This window comes from Scyliorhinus canicula, chromosome 8 (assembly GCF_902713615.1).
Source record: "Scyliorhinus canicula chromosome 8, sScyCan1.1, whole genome shotgun sequence".
NCBI lineage: Eukaryota > Metazoa > Chordata > Chondrichthyes > Carcharhiniformes > Scyliorhinidae > Scyliorhinus > Scyliorhinus canicula.
This window is the reverse complement of record NC_052153.1, coordinates 193347750-193365120: the sequence shown is the minus strand read 5'-3', so window position 1 is coordinate 193365120 and position 17371 is coordinate 193347750. Positions and strand designations below refer to the sequence as shown.

Below are 17371 nucleotides of genomic sequence, written 5' to 3'. Positions count from 1 at the left end.
TGGTGGTCGTAAGACCGAGGAAAAATTCCGCATGGCTATCAACTATAGTCAGACCATAAATAGATTTATGCTCCTCGACGCGTATCCCCTCCCCAGGATTGCAGACATGGTAAACCAGATCGCCCAGTGCCGGCTCTTTTCCACGGTGGATCTGAAGTCTGCATATCACCAGCTCCCAATCCACCCGGAGGACTGCCACTACACGGCATTCGAGGCCGATGGCCGCCTCTTCCATTTCCTCCGGGTCCCTTTCGGCATCACCAATGGGGTCTCGGTGTTCCAACGAGCAATGGACCGAATGGTGGACCAGTACGGGCTGCGGGCCACGTTTCCGTATCTGGACAATGTCACCATCTGCGGCTATGACCAGCAGGACCACGACGCCAACCTCCACCGTTTTCTCCAGACGGCACAGAAATTAAACCTCACTTATAACAAGGAGAAATGCGTTTTCCGCACAACCAGACTAGCCATCCTCTTAGAACTCCCCCTTCCCCATTGCCCAAAGGCCCTCAAACGGTGCTTGGGCTTCTTCTACTACGCCCAGTGGGTCCCTCAATATGCGGACAAAGCCCGCCCACTCTTTTGGACCACACGATTTCCCCTGTCAGCTGAGGCACGCCAGGCCTTCAACTGCATCAAGGAGGACATCGCCAAAGCGGCCATGCGGGCGGTGGATGAATCCACCCCATTTCAGGTAGAGAGCGACGCCTCAGAGGTAGCTCTTGCAGCCACACTAAATCAGGCAGGGAGACCAGTCGCATTTTTCTCCCGAACCCTCTCCGCTTCAGAACTCCGACACTCTTCAGTCGAGAAAGAAGCACAAGCCATTATGGAGGCTATCCGTCACTGGAGGCACTACCTCGCAGGTAGGAGGTTCACCCTCAACCCCGACCAAAGATCGGTTGCCTTCATGTTTGACAACTCGCAAAGGGGCAAAATTAAAAATGACAAAATTCTGAGGTGGAGGATCGAACTCTCCACCTACAATTACGATCTTAAGTATCGACCCGGGAAGCTCAACGAGCCTCCGGTTGCCCTATCCCGCGGGACATGCGCCAGCGCGCAGATCGACCGATTAAAAGTCATCCACAATGACCTCTGCCACCCGGGGGTCACCCGGCTCGCCCACTACATCAGAGCCCGAAACCTGCCTTTCTCCAACGAGGAGGTAAAAGCGGTCGCCAGGGACTGCCCGATCTGTGCGGAGTGCTAACCACACTTCTATAGACCAGACAGGGCCCACCTGGTCAAGGCTTCTAGGCCCTTTGAACGCCTCGCGATGGATTTCAAAGGGCCACTCCCCTCAACTAACAAGAACGTTTACTTTCTAAACGTCGTAGATGAGTTCTCCCCGCTTTCCATTCGCTATCCCGTGCCCCGACATGACCTCCCACACAGTCATTAGGGCCCTGCATAGCATCTTCACCCTGTTTGATTTCCCCAGCTCCGTACACAGCGACCGGGGTTCGTCCTTCATGAGCGACGAGCTGCGTCAGTACCAGCTACAACCCCAGGGGGAACGGGCAGGTGGAGAAGGGTCCTACTGACCCTCCGGTCTAGGAAGCTCCAAGTCTCCCAGTGGCAGGAAGTCCTCCCAGACGCGCTCCACGCTATTAGGTCCCTCTTATGCACATCGACCAATCAGACCCCTCACGAGAGGCTCTTCATTTTTTCCAGGGGCACTACCATGGGGGTCTCACTTCCGGCATGGCTGAGGACACCGGGCCCCGTACTTCTGAGAAAACACGTCAGGGGGCACAAAACCGACCCCCTTGTTGAGAAGGTGCGCCTGCTCCACTCCAACCCCCAGTACGCATTCGTCGAGTTCCCTCACGGCCGTCAGGACACAGTATCCCTCCGGGATCTGGCACCCGCCGGATCCAGCACCCCCTCTACCCCCACAGAGGGACCCCTCACCCTACACCCCATGCTGCTGCCCCCTCGCGCTCCCGAGCCCACGAGCTCGCTCCTCCATTTCCGCGCCCCCGCGCCGGCCAGCCCCCAGTGCCCCCAGTCCCCGGTCGAACCAGGAGAGTATGAAGCTCGGATACAACCCTCCCTGGAGTCCGCCATCGTAACCCAGCACACCACACCCATCCAGCCACCGCAAGAGGCTGCAACCCCGGTGCTCCGCAGATCACAGCGTACAATTCGACCACCGGACAGACTGACTTTGTAGACCACCACCCCCGCCGGACTTGATTTTTTTGCAGGGGGTGAATGTGGTGAACGTAACTTGGTAATTCACACTGTATTTACCAATACCATTGTAAGCGCAGTAGCATTATCTGACCACTAGGGGGAGTAGCTCTGGGAATGCTCAGGAGTTTGTACAGGGCTCCACCTTTGGCTCCGCCCATGACTCCTCCCCCCTGTGCTTGTTTCAGGCCCACCAGGTCCATGATTCCCATGGCCAAGTCTCTGGTGCATCCAAACCTGAATCGAATGTACAAGGTGCACTGTTGCAATGCAGACTGTGTAACAAGGCTCATTATGATCAACATGCTCACAGCCTTAGCCCCCCTAGCACCAGGCCAAATGGTGCACATCCAGACTACACATGGCATTGACTAGTTGGTCATGAAATGGTCAACATAGCGGTGGTCAACAGCAAGGCCCCGCAACTCGACAGCTACGTGGTAGCTTACAGGTAATCGGTACGTACGCAATCGCCATCACCCCTTCAAGTATTACAGCCATCACCGAGAGCCACCTTGCCTCGACAGCAGTCCCTCTACACCCACGTTCATCCAAGCCCCATTGGATCCCACACCTGTACAACGCACACACGACGTGCCTCGTGAGTCCACCAAAATGGACACGGGCTATAGAACGGTCTCCCCTCCCCCTGTTGGTGTTATCACTCGCGCTGGGCAGCCCCAACACAGGATATCGGAGTTTCGGCACCACTCAGACTGTTTAGGCTGGTGAATGTTTATCCGTTTTGTCTTCTCCACTGTTCTCTCCCACCACACGTTGAAAGAAGAGGGAGGAGTCCACACAATGGGCTACGTGCCAAATCGCAAGAGCCCGGTCCGTGTTTCATGATTCACGCAAACCAGTGTACGCTGCTGAACAGCTAACTACTTCTGTACACACATGTCTGTATATAGTTTTCACTGCGTACACTGTTACACCTCATACCACCCGGGGGGGGGGGGGGGGGGGGGGGGGGCCCAAACTGGTCAGGGAAGATCGGGTCATCCCGGGATGATGTGGTCACGCCTAGCGCCACACGACGGGAGCAGGACAGATTTCCCTGGGACCTTGGGCAGGGCAGAAATGTTTTCTTAAAGATGCAGAGTTAGTTCAATAAACTTCCTGCTCCTACCGTCCTTGTTGCGGTCAGCCTTACGTCAATCCTCAGAAAACTATGCCCAGGAGGGTCTCTCTCCACCCCTCCCTGAATTAAGTGTAGTGGCTGAAACTGGCACAGGGCCCAGACTCAGGAATCCCCACATCGCGTTGTTTATTCATGAACAGGATGTGCACCAGACAAACATGTTTCCCATTCTCACTTGCCCTCGAGAAGGTGGTGATGAGCTGCTTAGCCGGGCAAGTTCAGATTCAACCACATAGGGACATAGAAAATAGAAAGAGGAGGAGGCCCATTCGGCATTTCGAGCCTGCTCCGCCATTCATAGTGATCATTCATAGTGATCCTCCCCCTGTGTGCGTGGGTTTCCTCCGGGTGCTCTGGTTTCCTCCCACAGTCCAAAGATGTGCGGGTTAGGTGGATTGGCCATGCTAAATTGCCCGTAGTGTCCTAATAAAAGTAAGGTTAAGGGGGGGGGGGGGGGGGGGGGGTTGTTGAGTTACGGGTATAGGGTGGATACGAGGGTTTGAGTAGGGTGATCATGGCTCGGCACAACATTGAGGGCCGAAGGGCCTGTTCTGTGCTGTACTGTTCTATCTATCTATCTATCTATCATGGCTGATATCAAGTTCAATACCCTGAGGGGCAGCACGGTGGCACAGTGGTTAGCACTGCAGCCTCACGGCGCTGAGGTCCCAGGTTCAATCCCGGCTCTGGGTCACTGTCCGTGTGGAGTTTGCACATTCTCCCCGTGTCTGTGTGGGTTTCGTCCCCACAACCCAAAGATGTGGAGGGTAGGCGGATTGCCCCTTAATTGGAAAAAATGAATTGGGTACTCAAAATTTATAAAACAAAAGTTCAATATCCTGATCCCGCCCTCCCCTTGATCCCTTCAGCCCCAGGAGCTACATCTAACTCCTTCTTGAAATTACACAACGTTTTGGCCTCAACTACTTTCTGTGGGAGCGAATTCCACAGATTCACCACTCTCTGGGTGAAGAAATTTCTCCTCACCTCAGTCCTAAAAGGTTTACCCCTTATCCTCAAACTATGACCCCTAGTTCTGGACTCCCCCACCATCGGTAACATTCTTTCTGAATCTATTATTGTGGATCGAGAGCGACACACAGACCCGAATGGATAAGGACTGGGCTGAAGATTTCCTTCCCTCATGCGAACCAAATCGTTTTTTTAAAGCAATTTGGGCGTACAAGGTCACCATTTCTTGCATGATCTTTTTCAATTCCAGGTTGATTCAATGAGCTAAAATTGTCCAGTGGTTATGGTAGAATTTAACCTTGTGTCTGCCTGGTCATCAGCTCAGCCTTCATATTAGTCTGGTAACAAAACCATTATACCATCGCAACATGTGTGTAAATCATTAAGACATTAAGCAGCATAAACTGGGTATCTCACTGATGCGACCATCAATTCACTCAAGCCACGAGTGGAAGCCAACTGTGGCTTTAAACAGGGGATGGATCCAGGAGCCAGAAGCCGAGTGGGTGCGTGCGGAGGAGGCCTCCTGCATGGGGACCTCCCTCCGGGCCCTCGCCACGGCAGCACTCCCATCCCCACCCAAAAAAACACTCCAGCAGCCCAGTGGTGACACCCACTCTCCAATCCTGGAACCAACTGCGGCAGCAATTTGGCCTGACCAAAATATCGGACAAGGCTCCCATCTGCAACAACCATAGGTTCACACCAGCACTGACTGATGCCACCTTCAAAAGGTGGAGGCAGGACGGGGGGACACTGACAGTCAGGGACCTATACACGGACGACAGGATCGCAACACTGGACGAACTGACAGAGAAATTTCGGCTAGCCGGGGGGAACAAATAATTTGTAATTTGTTGGATATAAAATATGAAAACTCAATAAAAAACTTTTTTTTAAAAAAAACTGTGGCTTTAATTGACTTACAACTGAGCCTGCCTGTGACCAGACGAACTGAGGGCAGACTCACAAGACCCCAGCACTTTATACTTCTGATAGTGGGAGGAGCCATGGGCGGAGCCATAGGCAGAGCCAAGGATGGAGCCCTGTACAAGCTCCTCATCTCCCCCCGTGGGCAGAGCCGCGCAACGACTCACAGATAGAGCCCACAGGGACTGTGGCTTTAATCTACTTACAACTGAGCCTGCCAGCGACCAGAAGAACTGAGGGCAGACTCACAAGACCCAGGTGGGCCTTGTCTGGTCTATAGAAGTGCGGTTCACACACCGCGCAGATTCGACAATTCCTGGTGACAGCTTTTACCACCTCGGTGGAGAAGGGCAGGTTGCGGGCTTTGAAGTAGTGGGCGAGCCGGGTGACCCCCGGGTGGCAGAGGTCAATGTGGATAGCCTGTAATCGGTCGTCTTGCGCGATGGCGCATGTGCCGTGGGACAGGGCATCTGGGGGCTCGTTGAGCTTCCCCGGCCGATATATGATATTATAATTATAGGTGGAGAGTTCGATTCTCCACCTCAAGATTTTATAGTTTTTTATTTTGCCCCATTGCGAGTTGTCGAACATGAAGGCAACCGATCTCTGGTCGGTGATGAGGGTAAACCTCCTACCTGCGAGGTAGTGACTCTAGTGCCGTACGGCTTCCACAATGGCTTGAGCTTCCTTTTCGACTGAGGAGTGTCGAAGTTCTGAAGCGGAGAGGGTTTGGGAGAAGAAAGCTACTGGTCTCCCTGCCTGATTCAGAATAGCGGCGAGAGCGACCTCTGAGGCGTCGCTCTCCACCTGAAAGTGGACGGATTCATCCACCGCCCGCATGACGGCTTTGGACATGTCCTCCTTGATGCAGTTGAAGGCCTGGCGGGCCTCAGCTGACAGTGGGAAGAGTGTAGCCTTAAATAGTGGGCGGGCTTTGTCTGTATACTGGGGGACCCACTGGACATAATTGGAGAAGAATCCAAGGCACCTCTTGAGGGCCCTGGAACAGTGAGGGAGAGGGAGTTGTAAGAGGGGGCGCATACGGTGCGGGTCGGGCCCCAGAAGCCCGTTTTCCACGATGTAGCCGAGGATGGCTAGTCTGGTAGTGCGGAAAACGCATTTCTCCTTGTTGTATGTGAGGTTGAGTTTCTGGGCAGTTTGGAGAAATCGGTGGAGGTTGGCATCGTGGTCCTGCTGGTCATGGCCGCAGATGGTGACGTTATCCAGGGACGGAAACATGGCCCGCAGCCCGTACTGGTCCACCATTCGGTCCATTGCTCGTTGGAACACCGAGACCCCATTCGTGAAGCCAAAGGGGACCCGGAGGAAATGGAAGAGGCGGCGATCGGCCTCGAACGCCGTGTAGTGGCGGTCCTCCGGGCGGATTGGGAGCTGGTGGTATGCAGACTTCAGATCCACCGTGGAGAAGATGCGGTACTGGGCAACCTGATTTACCATGTCTGCAATCCGGGGGAGGGGGTACGCATCAAGGTGCGTGAATCAGTTAATGGTCTGGCTGTAATCAACCACCATCCGGAACTGTTCCCCGGTTTTTCTTTTTGGAAATGTTTTTTATTGAGTTTTCATATTTTATATCCAACAAATTACAAATTATTAGAAAAAAAACACGCAAAAAGTAACATGTATATTTACAGGTAAGCATCTTCATAATAACAACTGTGGCCACCCCCTTTAACCGGCATACATATTTTACATTCCCCAATATGGCCGAGGCACATGTTTATAGGCATTTATTTAGAGTTTGGTTTTGGGCCTTAGCTTGCCATCAGACTGTCGCTTGCCGCTTTGTCCTTCCTTTTTTTTTGGAATAATTTTTATTCAAGTTTTCAACAACAAATGTTATCACAACAGAGAAAAACAGTAACCCCTCCCCTCCAATACAAAAACAATAAATTAACAAGAAAAATAAATAAGCATAAAACCATGAGAACAAACCCCCATAACGAACCCGTAGCCCTCCCCCCCGGCTACCTCCCCCCCGATTCCCGTCCATTTTCCCCTGATTCTTGGCCACCCGACTATTCTTCCTCTTGTTCGTTGGCCACAAACAGGTCCCGGAACAGTTGCATGAATGGCTCCCACGTTCTGTGGAAGCCGTCGTCTGACCCTCGGATGGCGAATTTGATTTTCTCCATTTGGAGAGATTCCGAGAGGTGGGACAGCCAGTCTGCAGCTCTGGGTGGTGCTGCTGACCGCCAGCCAAACAGGATTCTACGGCGGGCGATCAGGGAGGCAAAGGCAAGGGCGTCCGCCCTCCTCCCCAGGAATAGATCTGGCTGGTCTGAAACCCCGAAGACCGCCACTATCGGGCATGGCTCCACCCTCACCCCCACCACTTTGGACATAACCTCGAAGAAGGCTGTCCAGTACTCCACAAGTCTGGGGCAAGACCAGAACATGTGGGCGTGGTTGGCCGGGCCTCTTTGGCACCGTTCACATCTGTCCTCCACCTCCGGGAAGAACCTACTCATACGGGTTCTTGTTAAGTGGGCTCTATGTACCACTTTTAGTTGCGTCAGGCTGAGCCTTTCGCACATGGAGGTGGAGTTGACCCTATGCAGTGCTTCGCACCAGAGTCCCCACCCTATCTCCATCCCCAGGTCGTCCTCCCATTTCATTCTTGTTGCGTCCAGTACGGTGTCGTCCCTTTCTACCAGTCGGTCATACATGTCGCTACAGTTCCCTTTCTCTAGGCTACTTGCGTCCAGTAGGTCTTCCAGTAGTGTCTGTCGTGGCAGTTGTGGGTACGTCCTTGTCTCCTTTCGCAAGAGGTTTTTGAGCTGCAGATACCGTAGCTCGTTCCCCCTGGCTAGCCGAAATTTCTCTGTCAGTTCGTCCAGTGTTGCGATCCTGCCGTCCGTGTATAGGTCCCTGACTGTCAGTGTCCCTCCGTCCTACCTCCACCTTTTGAAGGTGGCGTCAGTCAGTGCTGGTTTGAACCTATGGTTGTTGCAGATGGGAGCCCTGTTCGACATTTTGGTCAGGCCAAATTGCTGCCGCAGTTGGTTCCAGGATTGGAGGGTGGCTGTCACCACTGGGCTGCTGGAGTGTTTTTTGGGTGGGGATGGGAGTGCTGCCGTGGTAAGGGCCCGGAGGGAGGTCCCCATGCAGGAGGCCTCCTCCGCACGCACCCACTCGGCTTCTGGCTCCTGGATCCATCCCCTCACTCGCTCGGCTGTTGCCGCCCAGTGGTAGAATTGTAGATTCGGGAGGGCTAGCCCCCCCCGGATTTTGTTTTTTGTAGGACCTTCTTTGGGATCCTAGCATTTTTACCCCCCCATACGAACACCATGATTAGTTTGTCCAGCGCTTTGAAAAAGGCCTTGGGGATGTAGATCGGAATAGATCTAAACAGGAAGAGGAACCTGGGCAGTACGTTCATTTGGATCGTCTGGACTCTCCCCGCGAGGGAGAGTGGGAGTGTGTTCCATCTTTGTAGGTCCTTTTTTACTTCCTCCGTCAGACTGGTGAGATTCAATTTGTGGATCCCTTTCCAGTCATGGGCTATTTGGATCCCCAGGTAGCGGAATTTGTGTCGGGCTTATTTGAATGGCAGCCCCTTTAGTGCTGCCCCCCCCCCCCCCCCCCCCCCCCCACCTTGCGGGTGTACTGGGAAGATCTCGCTTTTGCTCATGTTGAGTTTGTAGCCCGAGAAGGCTCCAAACTCTTTCAGGAGCGCAATGATTCCGTCCATGTTGCTTTGTGGGTCCGAGATATAGAGGAGCAGGTCATCTGCATAGAGTGAGACTCTGTGCTCTCTGCCTCCCCTTCGGATACCCCTCCAATTTTTTGCTGCCCTGAGCGCGATTGCTAGCGGTTCGATTGCTAGCGGGGACAGTCGGCATCCTTGTCTGGTGCCCCTGTGCAGCTGGAAGTATTGGGAGTTGGTATTGTTGGTCCGTACACGCGCCATGGGAGCGTTGTATAGGAGCTTTACCCAAGCGGTGAATCCTGTTCCAAGCCCGAACCGCTCCAGTACCTCTATGAGGTATTTCCATTCGACTCTGTCGAAGGCCTTTTCTGCGTCCAGGGAGACGATCACCTCTTGTGTTCTCTCCCCGGAGGGGGTCATTATCACACTTTTCCCCGGTCTTGACGACCGCCACCTGAGCTCTCCAGGGGCTGTTACTGGCCTCTATGACTCCCTCACGTAGAAGCTGCTGGACTTCGGCTCTAATAAATACCCTGTCCTGCAGGCTATACCTCCTGCTGCGAGTGGCCACTGGTTTGCAGTTGGCAGTGAGATTAGCGAAGAGTGGAGGGGAGTCGATTTTTAGAGTTGCTAGACTGCATATAGTGAGGGGGGGCAGGGGTCCGCCGAAGCTGAGTGTGAGGCTTCTAAGATTGCATTGAAAATCGAGCCCGAGTAGGAGAGGGGCGCAGAGATCTGGGAGTACGTACAACTGGAATTTGGAGTAGTTGGCGCCCTGTATCGTTAATGTTGCAATGGTGCGCCCTTGTATCTGGACCGAGTGCGAGCCCGAGGCGAGGGAGATAGTTTACCGTGCTAAAAATATAGGGAGCAAACAGCGTCTTACCAGGTCTGGATGAACGAAGCTCTCAGTGCTCCCGGAGTCGAAGAGACACGGTGTCTTGTATCCGTTGACCTGAATGGGCATCATTGAGATTCTGAGGTGCTTTGGCTGTGACTGGTCCAAAGTGACTGCGTTGAGTTGCGGGTAGTCGGTGGCTCGATCAGCAGCGCTGGAGTGGCCCCATGATGACTGTCCGCGGAGGTCGTAGTCATCGATATGAACATCGGGTGATGGCCAAGATGGTGGCCCCGTTGATCGCACCTGGCTGGCGGTGAGGAAGATGGTGCCCAAGGTGGCGGCCCCCATGAATCGCACATGGCCGGCCACGTGGGGGAGGATTGCCAAGATGGCGGCCCCCATGAATCGCACGTGGCCGGCCACGTGGGGGAGGATTGCCAAGATGGCGGCCCCCATGAGTCGCACATGGCCGGCCACGTGGGGGAGGATTGCCAAGATGGCGGCCCCCATGAGTCGTACATGTCGTGTGGAGGTGGAGTCGGCAGACACGCTGCAACATTGTGGGGTCTGCGGGCCTGCGAGTTGGAGGGGCGATTGCTCTGGATAGCGGTAGAGTTTGAGGGTTTAGATTTAGACAGGCATACCTTTGCAAAATGTCCTTTTCGACCGCAGCTGCTGCAGGTTGCGTTGCTGGCCGGACTGTGCTGCTGTGGGTGTTAGGGCTGACCGCAGAAATGGCACGATGGCGCTCCGTGGTGGGCGGATGGCCGTGCGGCGCAGGCCTGAGGCAGTCTCTGGTCGGGGGTCCACGATAGGGTCGCGTGGTCGGCGGGGAATGAGTTCAAACTTTGAAACGCGACTTCCAGCGAGGTTGCTAGTGTTACAGTGTCCTCCAAGTTCTGGGCCCCTTTTTCGAGGCGACGCTGGCGCACGTAGTTAGACCGGACCCCTGCAACATTCACATCACGGACAGCGAGTTCCATATGCTGGGAGGCAGTTACAGCTTGAAAGTTACATTCCCATGCAAGAGCTTTTAGATCGCGCAGGTAGTCCTCTAGCGACTCTGCGGGGTGCTGGCAGCGGGTAGTTAAAATATGCCGTGCGTAAACTTCATTTACAGGCCGCACGTATAGGCGGACGAGTATAGCAAGGGCTTCGGTGTACGAGTCGGTACTATCCAGTTGAGTAGAAATGCGATGGCTCACCCGTGCGTGTAGGAGACTGTGTTTCTGCTCTTCAGTAACAGCGGAGGTAGTCGACGCAGCCAGGTAGGCCTTGAAGCACCGAAGCCAATGTAGGAAGATTTCCTTCGCTTCTGCGGCCTGCGGGTCGAGTTCCAGTCGATCAGGATTGAGGGCTGATTCCATGGTGGGTTTTTTTAAAGTCGATTAAATTGATGCGACCATCAATTCACTCAAGACACGAGTGGAAGTAAACCGTGGCTTTAATCGACTTACAACTGAGACTGCCGGAGACCAGATGAACTGAGGGCAGACTCACAAGACTGCAGCACATTATACTTCTGGTAGTGGGAGGAGCCATGGGCGGAGCCATGGGCGGAGCCAAGGGTGGAGCCCTGTACAAGCTCCTCATCTCCCCCCGTGGGCAGAGCCGCGCAACGGCTCACAGACAGAGCCCACAGGGACACAGTGATACACAGTGTGAATTATACATTCACCACACTCACCAACACAGCTTGCTCAGTTCTCTGCAGGTTGTCCCTTAAGGTTTATTATAGTGTAGGCTATTGCATAGTGATAAAATAGTTATCCTGACCTTATCAAATATCATGTGATAAAAAGATTTTTCACACAGCGAATGGTTGGGGTCTGGAATGCAAGGCCTGGAAGTGAGGTCTAGACAGGTTGAATTGAGGCGGTCAAGAGGCCATTGGATGATTATTTGAACAGAAACAATGCGCAGAGGTACGGGGAAAGACAGGGGCACTGACAGTCATGTTTTTATTGATCGAATCAAAATTCATTTTTGAAGTACTATACTGAAGAAAAGGCTCATGCAAGAATATTTGTAACGTCAGAGACTCAGTACTGAGGAAATGCAGCACTGTCAGAGGGTCAGTACTGAGGGAGTGCTGCACTGTCAGAGGGTCAGTACTGAGGAAATGCAGCACTGTCAGAGGGTCAGTACTGAGGGAGTGCTGCACTGTCAGAGGGTCAGTGCTGAGGGAGTGCCACACTGTCAACAGGTCAGTACTGAGGGAGTGCCACACTGTCAGAGGGTCAGTACTGAGGGAGTGCCGCACTGTCAGAGGGTCAGTACTGAGGGAGAGCCGCACTGTGAGAGGGTCAGTACTGAGGGAGTGCCGCACTGTCAGAGGGTCAGTACTGAGGGAGTGCTGCAATGTCAGAGGGTCAGTACTGAGGGAGTGCCACACTGTCAGAAGGTCAGTACTGAGTGAGTGCCACACTGTCAGAGACTCAGTACTGAGGGAGTGCCGCACTGTCAGAGGGTCAGTACTGAGGAAGTGCTGCACTGTCAGAGGGTCAGTACTGAGGAAGTGCCGCACTGTCAGAGGGTCAGTACTGAGGGAATGCTGCACTGTCAGAGGGTCAGTACTAAGGGAGCGCTGCACTGTCAGAGGGTCAGTACTGAGGAAATGCAGCACTGTCAGAGGGTCAGTACTGAGGGAGTGCCACACTGTCAACAGGTCAGTACTGAGGGAGTGCCACACTGTCAGAGGGTCAGGACTGAGGGAGTGCCGCACTGTCAACAGGTCAGTACTGAGGGAGTGCCACACTGTCAGAGGGTCAGGACTGAGGGAGAGCCGCACTGTGAGAGGGTCAGTACTGAGGGAGTGCCGCACTGTCAGAGGGTCAGTACTGAGGGAGTGCTGCAATGTCAGAGGGTCAGTACTGAGGGAGTGCCACACTGTCAGAAGGTCAGTACTGAGTGAGTGCCACACTGTCAGAGACTCAGTACTGAGGGAGTGCCGCACTGTCAGAGGGTCAGTACTGAGGAAGTGCTGCACTGTCAGAGGGTCAGTACTGAGGAAGTGCCGCACTGTCAGAGGGTCAGTACTGAGGGAATGCTGCACTGTCAGAGGGTCAGTACTGAGGGAGTGCCGCACTGTCAGAGGGTCAGTACTGAGGGAGTGCTGCTCTGTCAGAGGGTCAGTACTGAGGGAGAGCCGCACTGTGAGAGGGTCAGTACTGAGGGAGTGCCGCACTGTCAGAGGGTCAGTACTGAGGGAGTGCTGCAATGTCAGAGGGTCAGTACTGAGGGAGTGCCACACTGTCAGAAGGTCAGTACTGAGTGAGTGCCACACTGTCAGAGACTCAGTACTGAGGGAGTGCCGCACTGTCAGAGGGTCAGTACTGAGGAAGTGCCGCACTGTCAGAGGGTCAGTACTGAGGGAATGCTGCACTGTCAGAGGGTCAGTACTGAGGGAGTGCCGCACTGTCAGAGGGTCAGTACTGAGGGAGTGCTGCTCTGTCAGAGGGTCAGTACTGAGGGAGAGCCGCACTGTGAGAGGGTCAGTACTGAGGGAGTGCCACACTGTCAGAGACTCAGTACTGAGGGAGTGCCGCACTGTCAGAGGGTCAGTACTGAGGAAGTGCTGCACTGTCAGAGGGTCAGTACTGAGGAAGTGCCGCACTGTCAGAGGGTCAGTACTGAGGGAATGCTGCACTGTCAGAGGGTCAGTACTGAGGGAGTGCCGCACTGTCAGAGGGTCAGTACTGAGGGAGTGCTGCTCTGTCAGAGGGTCAGTACTGAGGGAGTGCCGCACTGTCAGAGGGTCAGTACTGAGGGAGTGCTGCACTGTCAGAGGGTCAGTACTGAGGGAGTGCTGCACTGTCAGAGGGTCAGTACTGAGGGAGTGCCGCACTGTCAGAGGGTCAGTACTGAGGGAATGTAGCACTGTCAGAGGGTCAGTACTGAGGAAATGTAGCACTGTCAGAGGGTCAGTACTGAGGGAGTGCCGCACTGTCAGAGGGTCAGTACTGAGGGAGTGCTGCACTGTCAGAGGGTCAGTACTGAGGGACTGCTGCACTGTCAGAGGGTCAGTACTGAGGGAGAGCCGCACTGTCAGAGGGTCAGTACTGAGGGAGTGCCGCACTGTCAGAGGGTCAGTACTGAGGGAGTGCTGCACTGTCAGAGCGTCAGTGCTGAGGGAGTGCTGCACTGTCAGAGGGTCAGTACTGAGGGAGTGCTGCACTGTCAGAGGGTCAGTACTGAGGGAGTGCCGCACTGTCAGAGGGTCAGTACTGAGGGAGTGCCGCACTGTCAGAGGGTCAGTACTGAGGGAGTGCTGCACTGTCAGAGGGTCAGTACTGAGAGAGCGCCCCCTCCTGGTCTGGTTGGTCTTTGTCGCTGAGTCAGTGTCAGCCGCCTCCTATAGGTGGCGCGGGCTGGGGAGGGTTACGTTTGGGAGACAGCTGGGCCGACCGGCGGACTGGGCGTGGGAGTGGGAGGACCTGCGGACTTTACGGCCTGGTCGCCTCTTGCCCACAGGTTCATTGGCGCCGCCGTCGGAAGTGCGAGGCGGCGGTTGACCCGATTGTGGCGCACTTCCGGTTGTTTTGTTTTGAACCGGATGCGGCCGCGGGTGGGGGGGCGGGTCGCGAGCGGCTTCCGCCGGAAGTGGAGGCGCTAAACGGTAACGGACGATGGAGGGCGGCAAACCCGCCGCTTTCGACCGGGCGCCGGGAGCGGGTCGCGGCCGAGGCCGCGGGTTCGGCGCTGCCCCCGCCCCGCAGGCCCCGGGTCCCGGCGGGCGGGCCCAGGGGCACGGCGACGGCGCCCAGGAGAACGGGCTGTGCGCCGGCCCGGGGCCCGGGCCTGGCCTGGGGCTGGCGGCCGGAGCCGGCACCGCCAACGGGGCGGCCATCGTGCAGGGCAACGGCGTCCATGTGAAGAGCGGCATCCAGCAGCAGGAGCCCCTGAGGCAGCCACGGAGCAGCCCGCCCGCTGCCGAGTACTCAGGTAAATGGGGCAACCCTATAGAATCTATAGGGGGATTCATATGGACCCATTCCAATCCAGGGAATGTATAGAATCTGTACAGACTCCAGGAGGATGTTAATGTCCAGGGAATGTATAGACTGTAGAGATTGCAAGGAGCTTATGTATGTTGATGTCTGGCTATTCTATAGTATCTATAGAGGTTGTAAGAAACCCAGGGATGTTGATATCTGGCCATTCTATAGCATCTAGAGGTTGCAAGGGGCCCAAGTATGTCGATATTTGGCTAATGTATAGAATCTAGAGGTTGCAAGGGGCCCAAGTATGTTGATATCTGGCTAATGTGTAGAATCTTTAGAGACTATAGGTCTTGGGTACATTGCCATCTCTCATGTATAAACTCTGTAGCGGTTGTAAAGGGCTCAGGTTCATTGATATAAGAACTAGGAGCAGGAGTCGGCCATCTGGCCCCTCGAGCCTGCTCCGCCGTCCAATGAGATCATGGCTTATCTTTAAATATCTGGCTAATGTATATAATCTATAGAGGCTGTAAGGTGCTCATGTATGTTGATATCTGACTGATGTATAGAATCATTCGAAATTCCATGTTCAGGTACATTTATATCCGGGAAATGTATAGATTGGATTGGATTTGTTTATTGTCATGTGTACCGAGGTACAGTGAAAAGTATTTTTCTGCAAGCAGCTCAACAGATCATTCAGTACATGGGAAGAAAAGGGAATTAAACAAAATTCAAGAAAATACTTAATAGGGCAACACAAGATATACAATGTAACTACATAAGCATTGGCATACAGGGTGTAGTAATGAGGTCAATCAATAAGAGGGTCATTTAGGACTCTGGTGACAGTGGGGAAGAAGCTGTTTTTGAGTCTGTTCGTGCGTGTTCTCAGACTTCTGTATCTCCTGCCCGATGGAAGAAGTTGGAAAAGTGAGTAAGCCGGGTGGGAGGGATCCTTGATTCTGCTGCCCGCTTCCCCCAGGCAAAGCCAAAGAACATTCCTGTCTGGTGATTGTCGTGCGATGTCCGTTCATCCGTTGTCGCAGCGTCTGCATGGTCTCGCCAAAATACCGCGCTTCGGGAATGTAATGTCGCATTACATTCAGACCACCATCTGGCCTAGGCTTGCGAAATCCTACTAACTGTCCTGGTTTGAGACAATTCACACCTCTTTAACCTGGGGTTACCCCTCTCTCTGGCTCTGTAAAGACTTAATTACCTGCAAATGCTCGCATTCAAAGTATCGTCTTGCACCTTTGACTTTGTCTATATAAATGTTTCTCGAACCTCCCTCTCCATTCACCTGAGGAAGGAGCTGTGCTCCGAAAGCTGGTGATTTGAAACAAACCTGTTGGATCTGGTGTTGTGATTTCTTACTGCACATTTGCAATGGGAGCTGTCTGTAAACTTATCATGCCACAGTTAATGTCACAATCCTGCCACGGCTGCGTCTTCAGTTGCACAGGAACAGTTGTCATGTGCAGTTGTCATTATGAATGTGGAAACAAATTCATGATGGAAAAAGTTGACAGGAATTGCATGGAACCAGTGCTCTTCATCACCTGTAGCACAGCAGTCGGCTGCATTCAATAAAACCTGGGTGTTTTTTGTTTTTAAAAAAACTTATCATGTGCATTTGTCATATCTACCATCAATATCAATATTTGTAGTAGAATTTCCCATGTAAACCATTCATAATATTGATGGAAATTCTACATGTGCCGATAGTTGGTTGATGAAGAAAGCAAATTTCTCCTAAAATCTTTTGGTTAAAATGTTTGCCGTGCCATTTTTGCTCATTAATTGAAATTTTCAATGTCCAAAATAAGTCTGTAAAATGAAGTAACATATTTCACAATATGAATAAATTTGCACCTTCAGTATTTTTTTTGCTTCAATGAAAGCATTAAAAGACACAAAGGTCTCACAGCCTGGTCTCAGTTGGAGCTTGCTTCTTCCTCCGTTAGTTTGAATTCCCAGCCTATCGTCCGTGCACTCGCCGGACTGTAAGAGTGGCTGTGAGAAGGAACTGGGTGATTAATTTCTCAAACAACCTGCAATTATGTGACCTCTTTAGATTGTAGGAGAGCTTGGTCAAAGAGTTGGGTCTTAAGGGTGGCCTTAAAAGTGGAGAGATGTATGGAGAGGCAGAGCGGTTCAGGGAAAGAATTCCGGAGGTTGGAATGAGACACCTGAAAGTGGGGATGACAATGGTGGGTGGGGTGAAGAATTGCACAGGAATCCATAGTTGGGCGATATGGAGTGTTTGGGATTGGAGATACGGTGCATGTTATAAATATGTGGAATGTAAATTGAAGGGCTGTAAGTGGGTGTGTGTCAGTGAGGACATGGGTGATGGATGGGACATGGTGTGGGACAGGGTGCAGGCAGAGAATTCTAAAGTTTACAGAGGGGTGGATCGTCACGAGCGTTGGAGTAGTTGAGTCCAGAAGGTTTCCATGATAAATACATTGTTAGATAAAGTAGCACACAACAGGCTTGTCAGCAAAGTTAAAACCCATGGAATAAAAGAGAGAGTGGCAGCAGTGATACAAAGTTGGCCGAGTGACAGGAAACTGAGTAGTGGTGAATTGTTGTTTTTCAGATCAGAGGAAGGAATCGCTATGAGGACCATTGCCTTTCTTGATGTATGTTAATGTCCG

The 17371-nt window shown here is 53.1% G+C and overlaps 1 protein-coding gene across 1 annotated transcript in view; it reads left to right on the top strand.

Moving 5' to 3' along the window:
- Positions 1–14354: 14354 nt before the first annotated feature.
- paip1 (poly(A) binding protein interacting protein 1) overlaps positions 14355–17371 on the top strand; it is a 58190-nt gene continuing 55173 nt past the window's right edge. Inside the window, exon 1 of the mRNA XM_038805945.1 lies at positions 14355–14706. Coding sequence (XP_038661873.1) covers positions 14391–14706 — 316 coding nt within the window. The 5' untranslated portion in view covers positions 14355–14390. The remainder of the gene's footprint in view (positions 14707–17371) is intronic.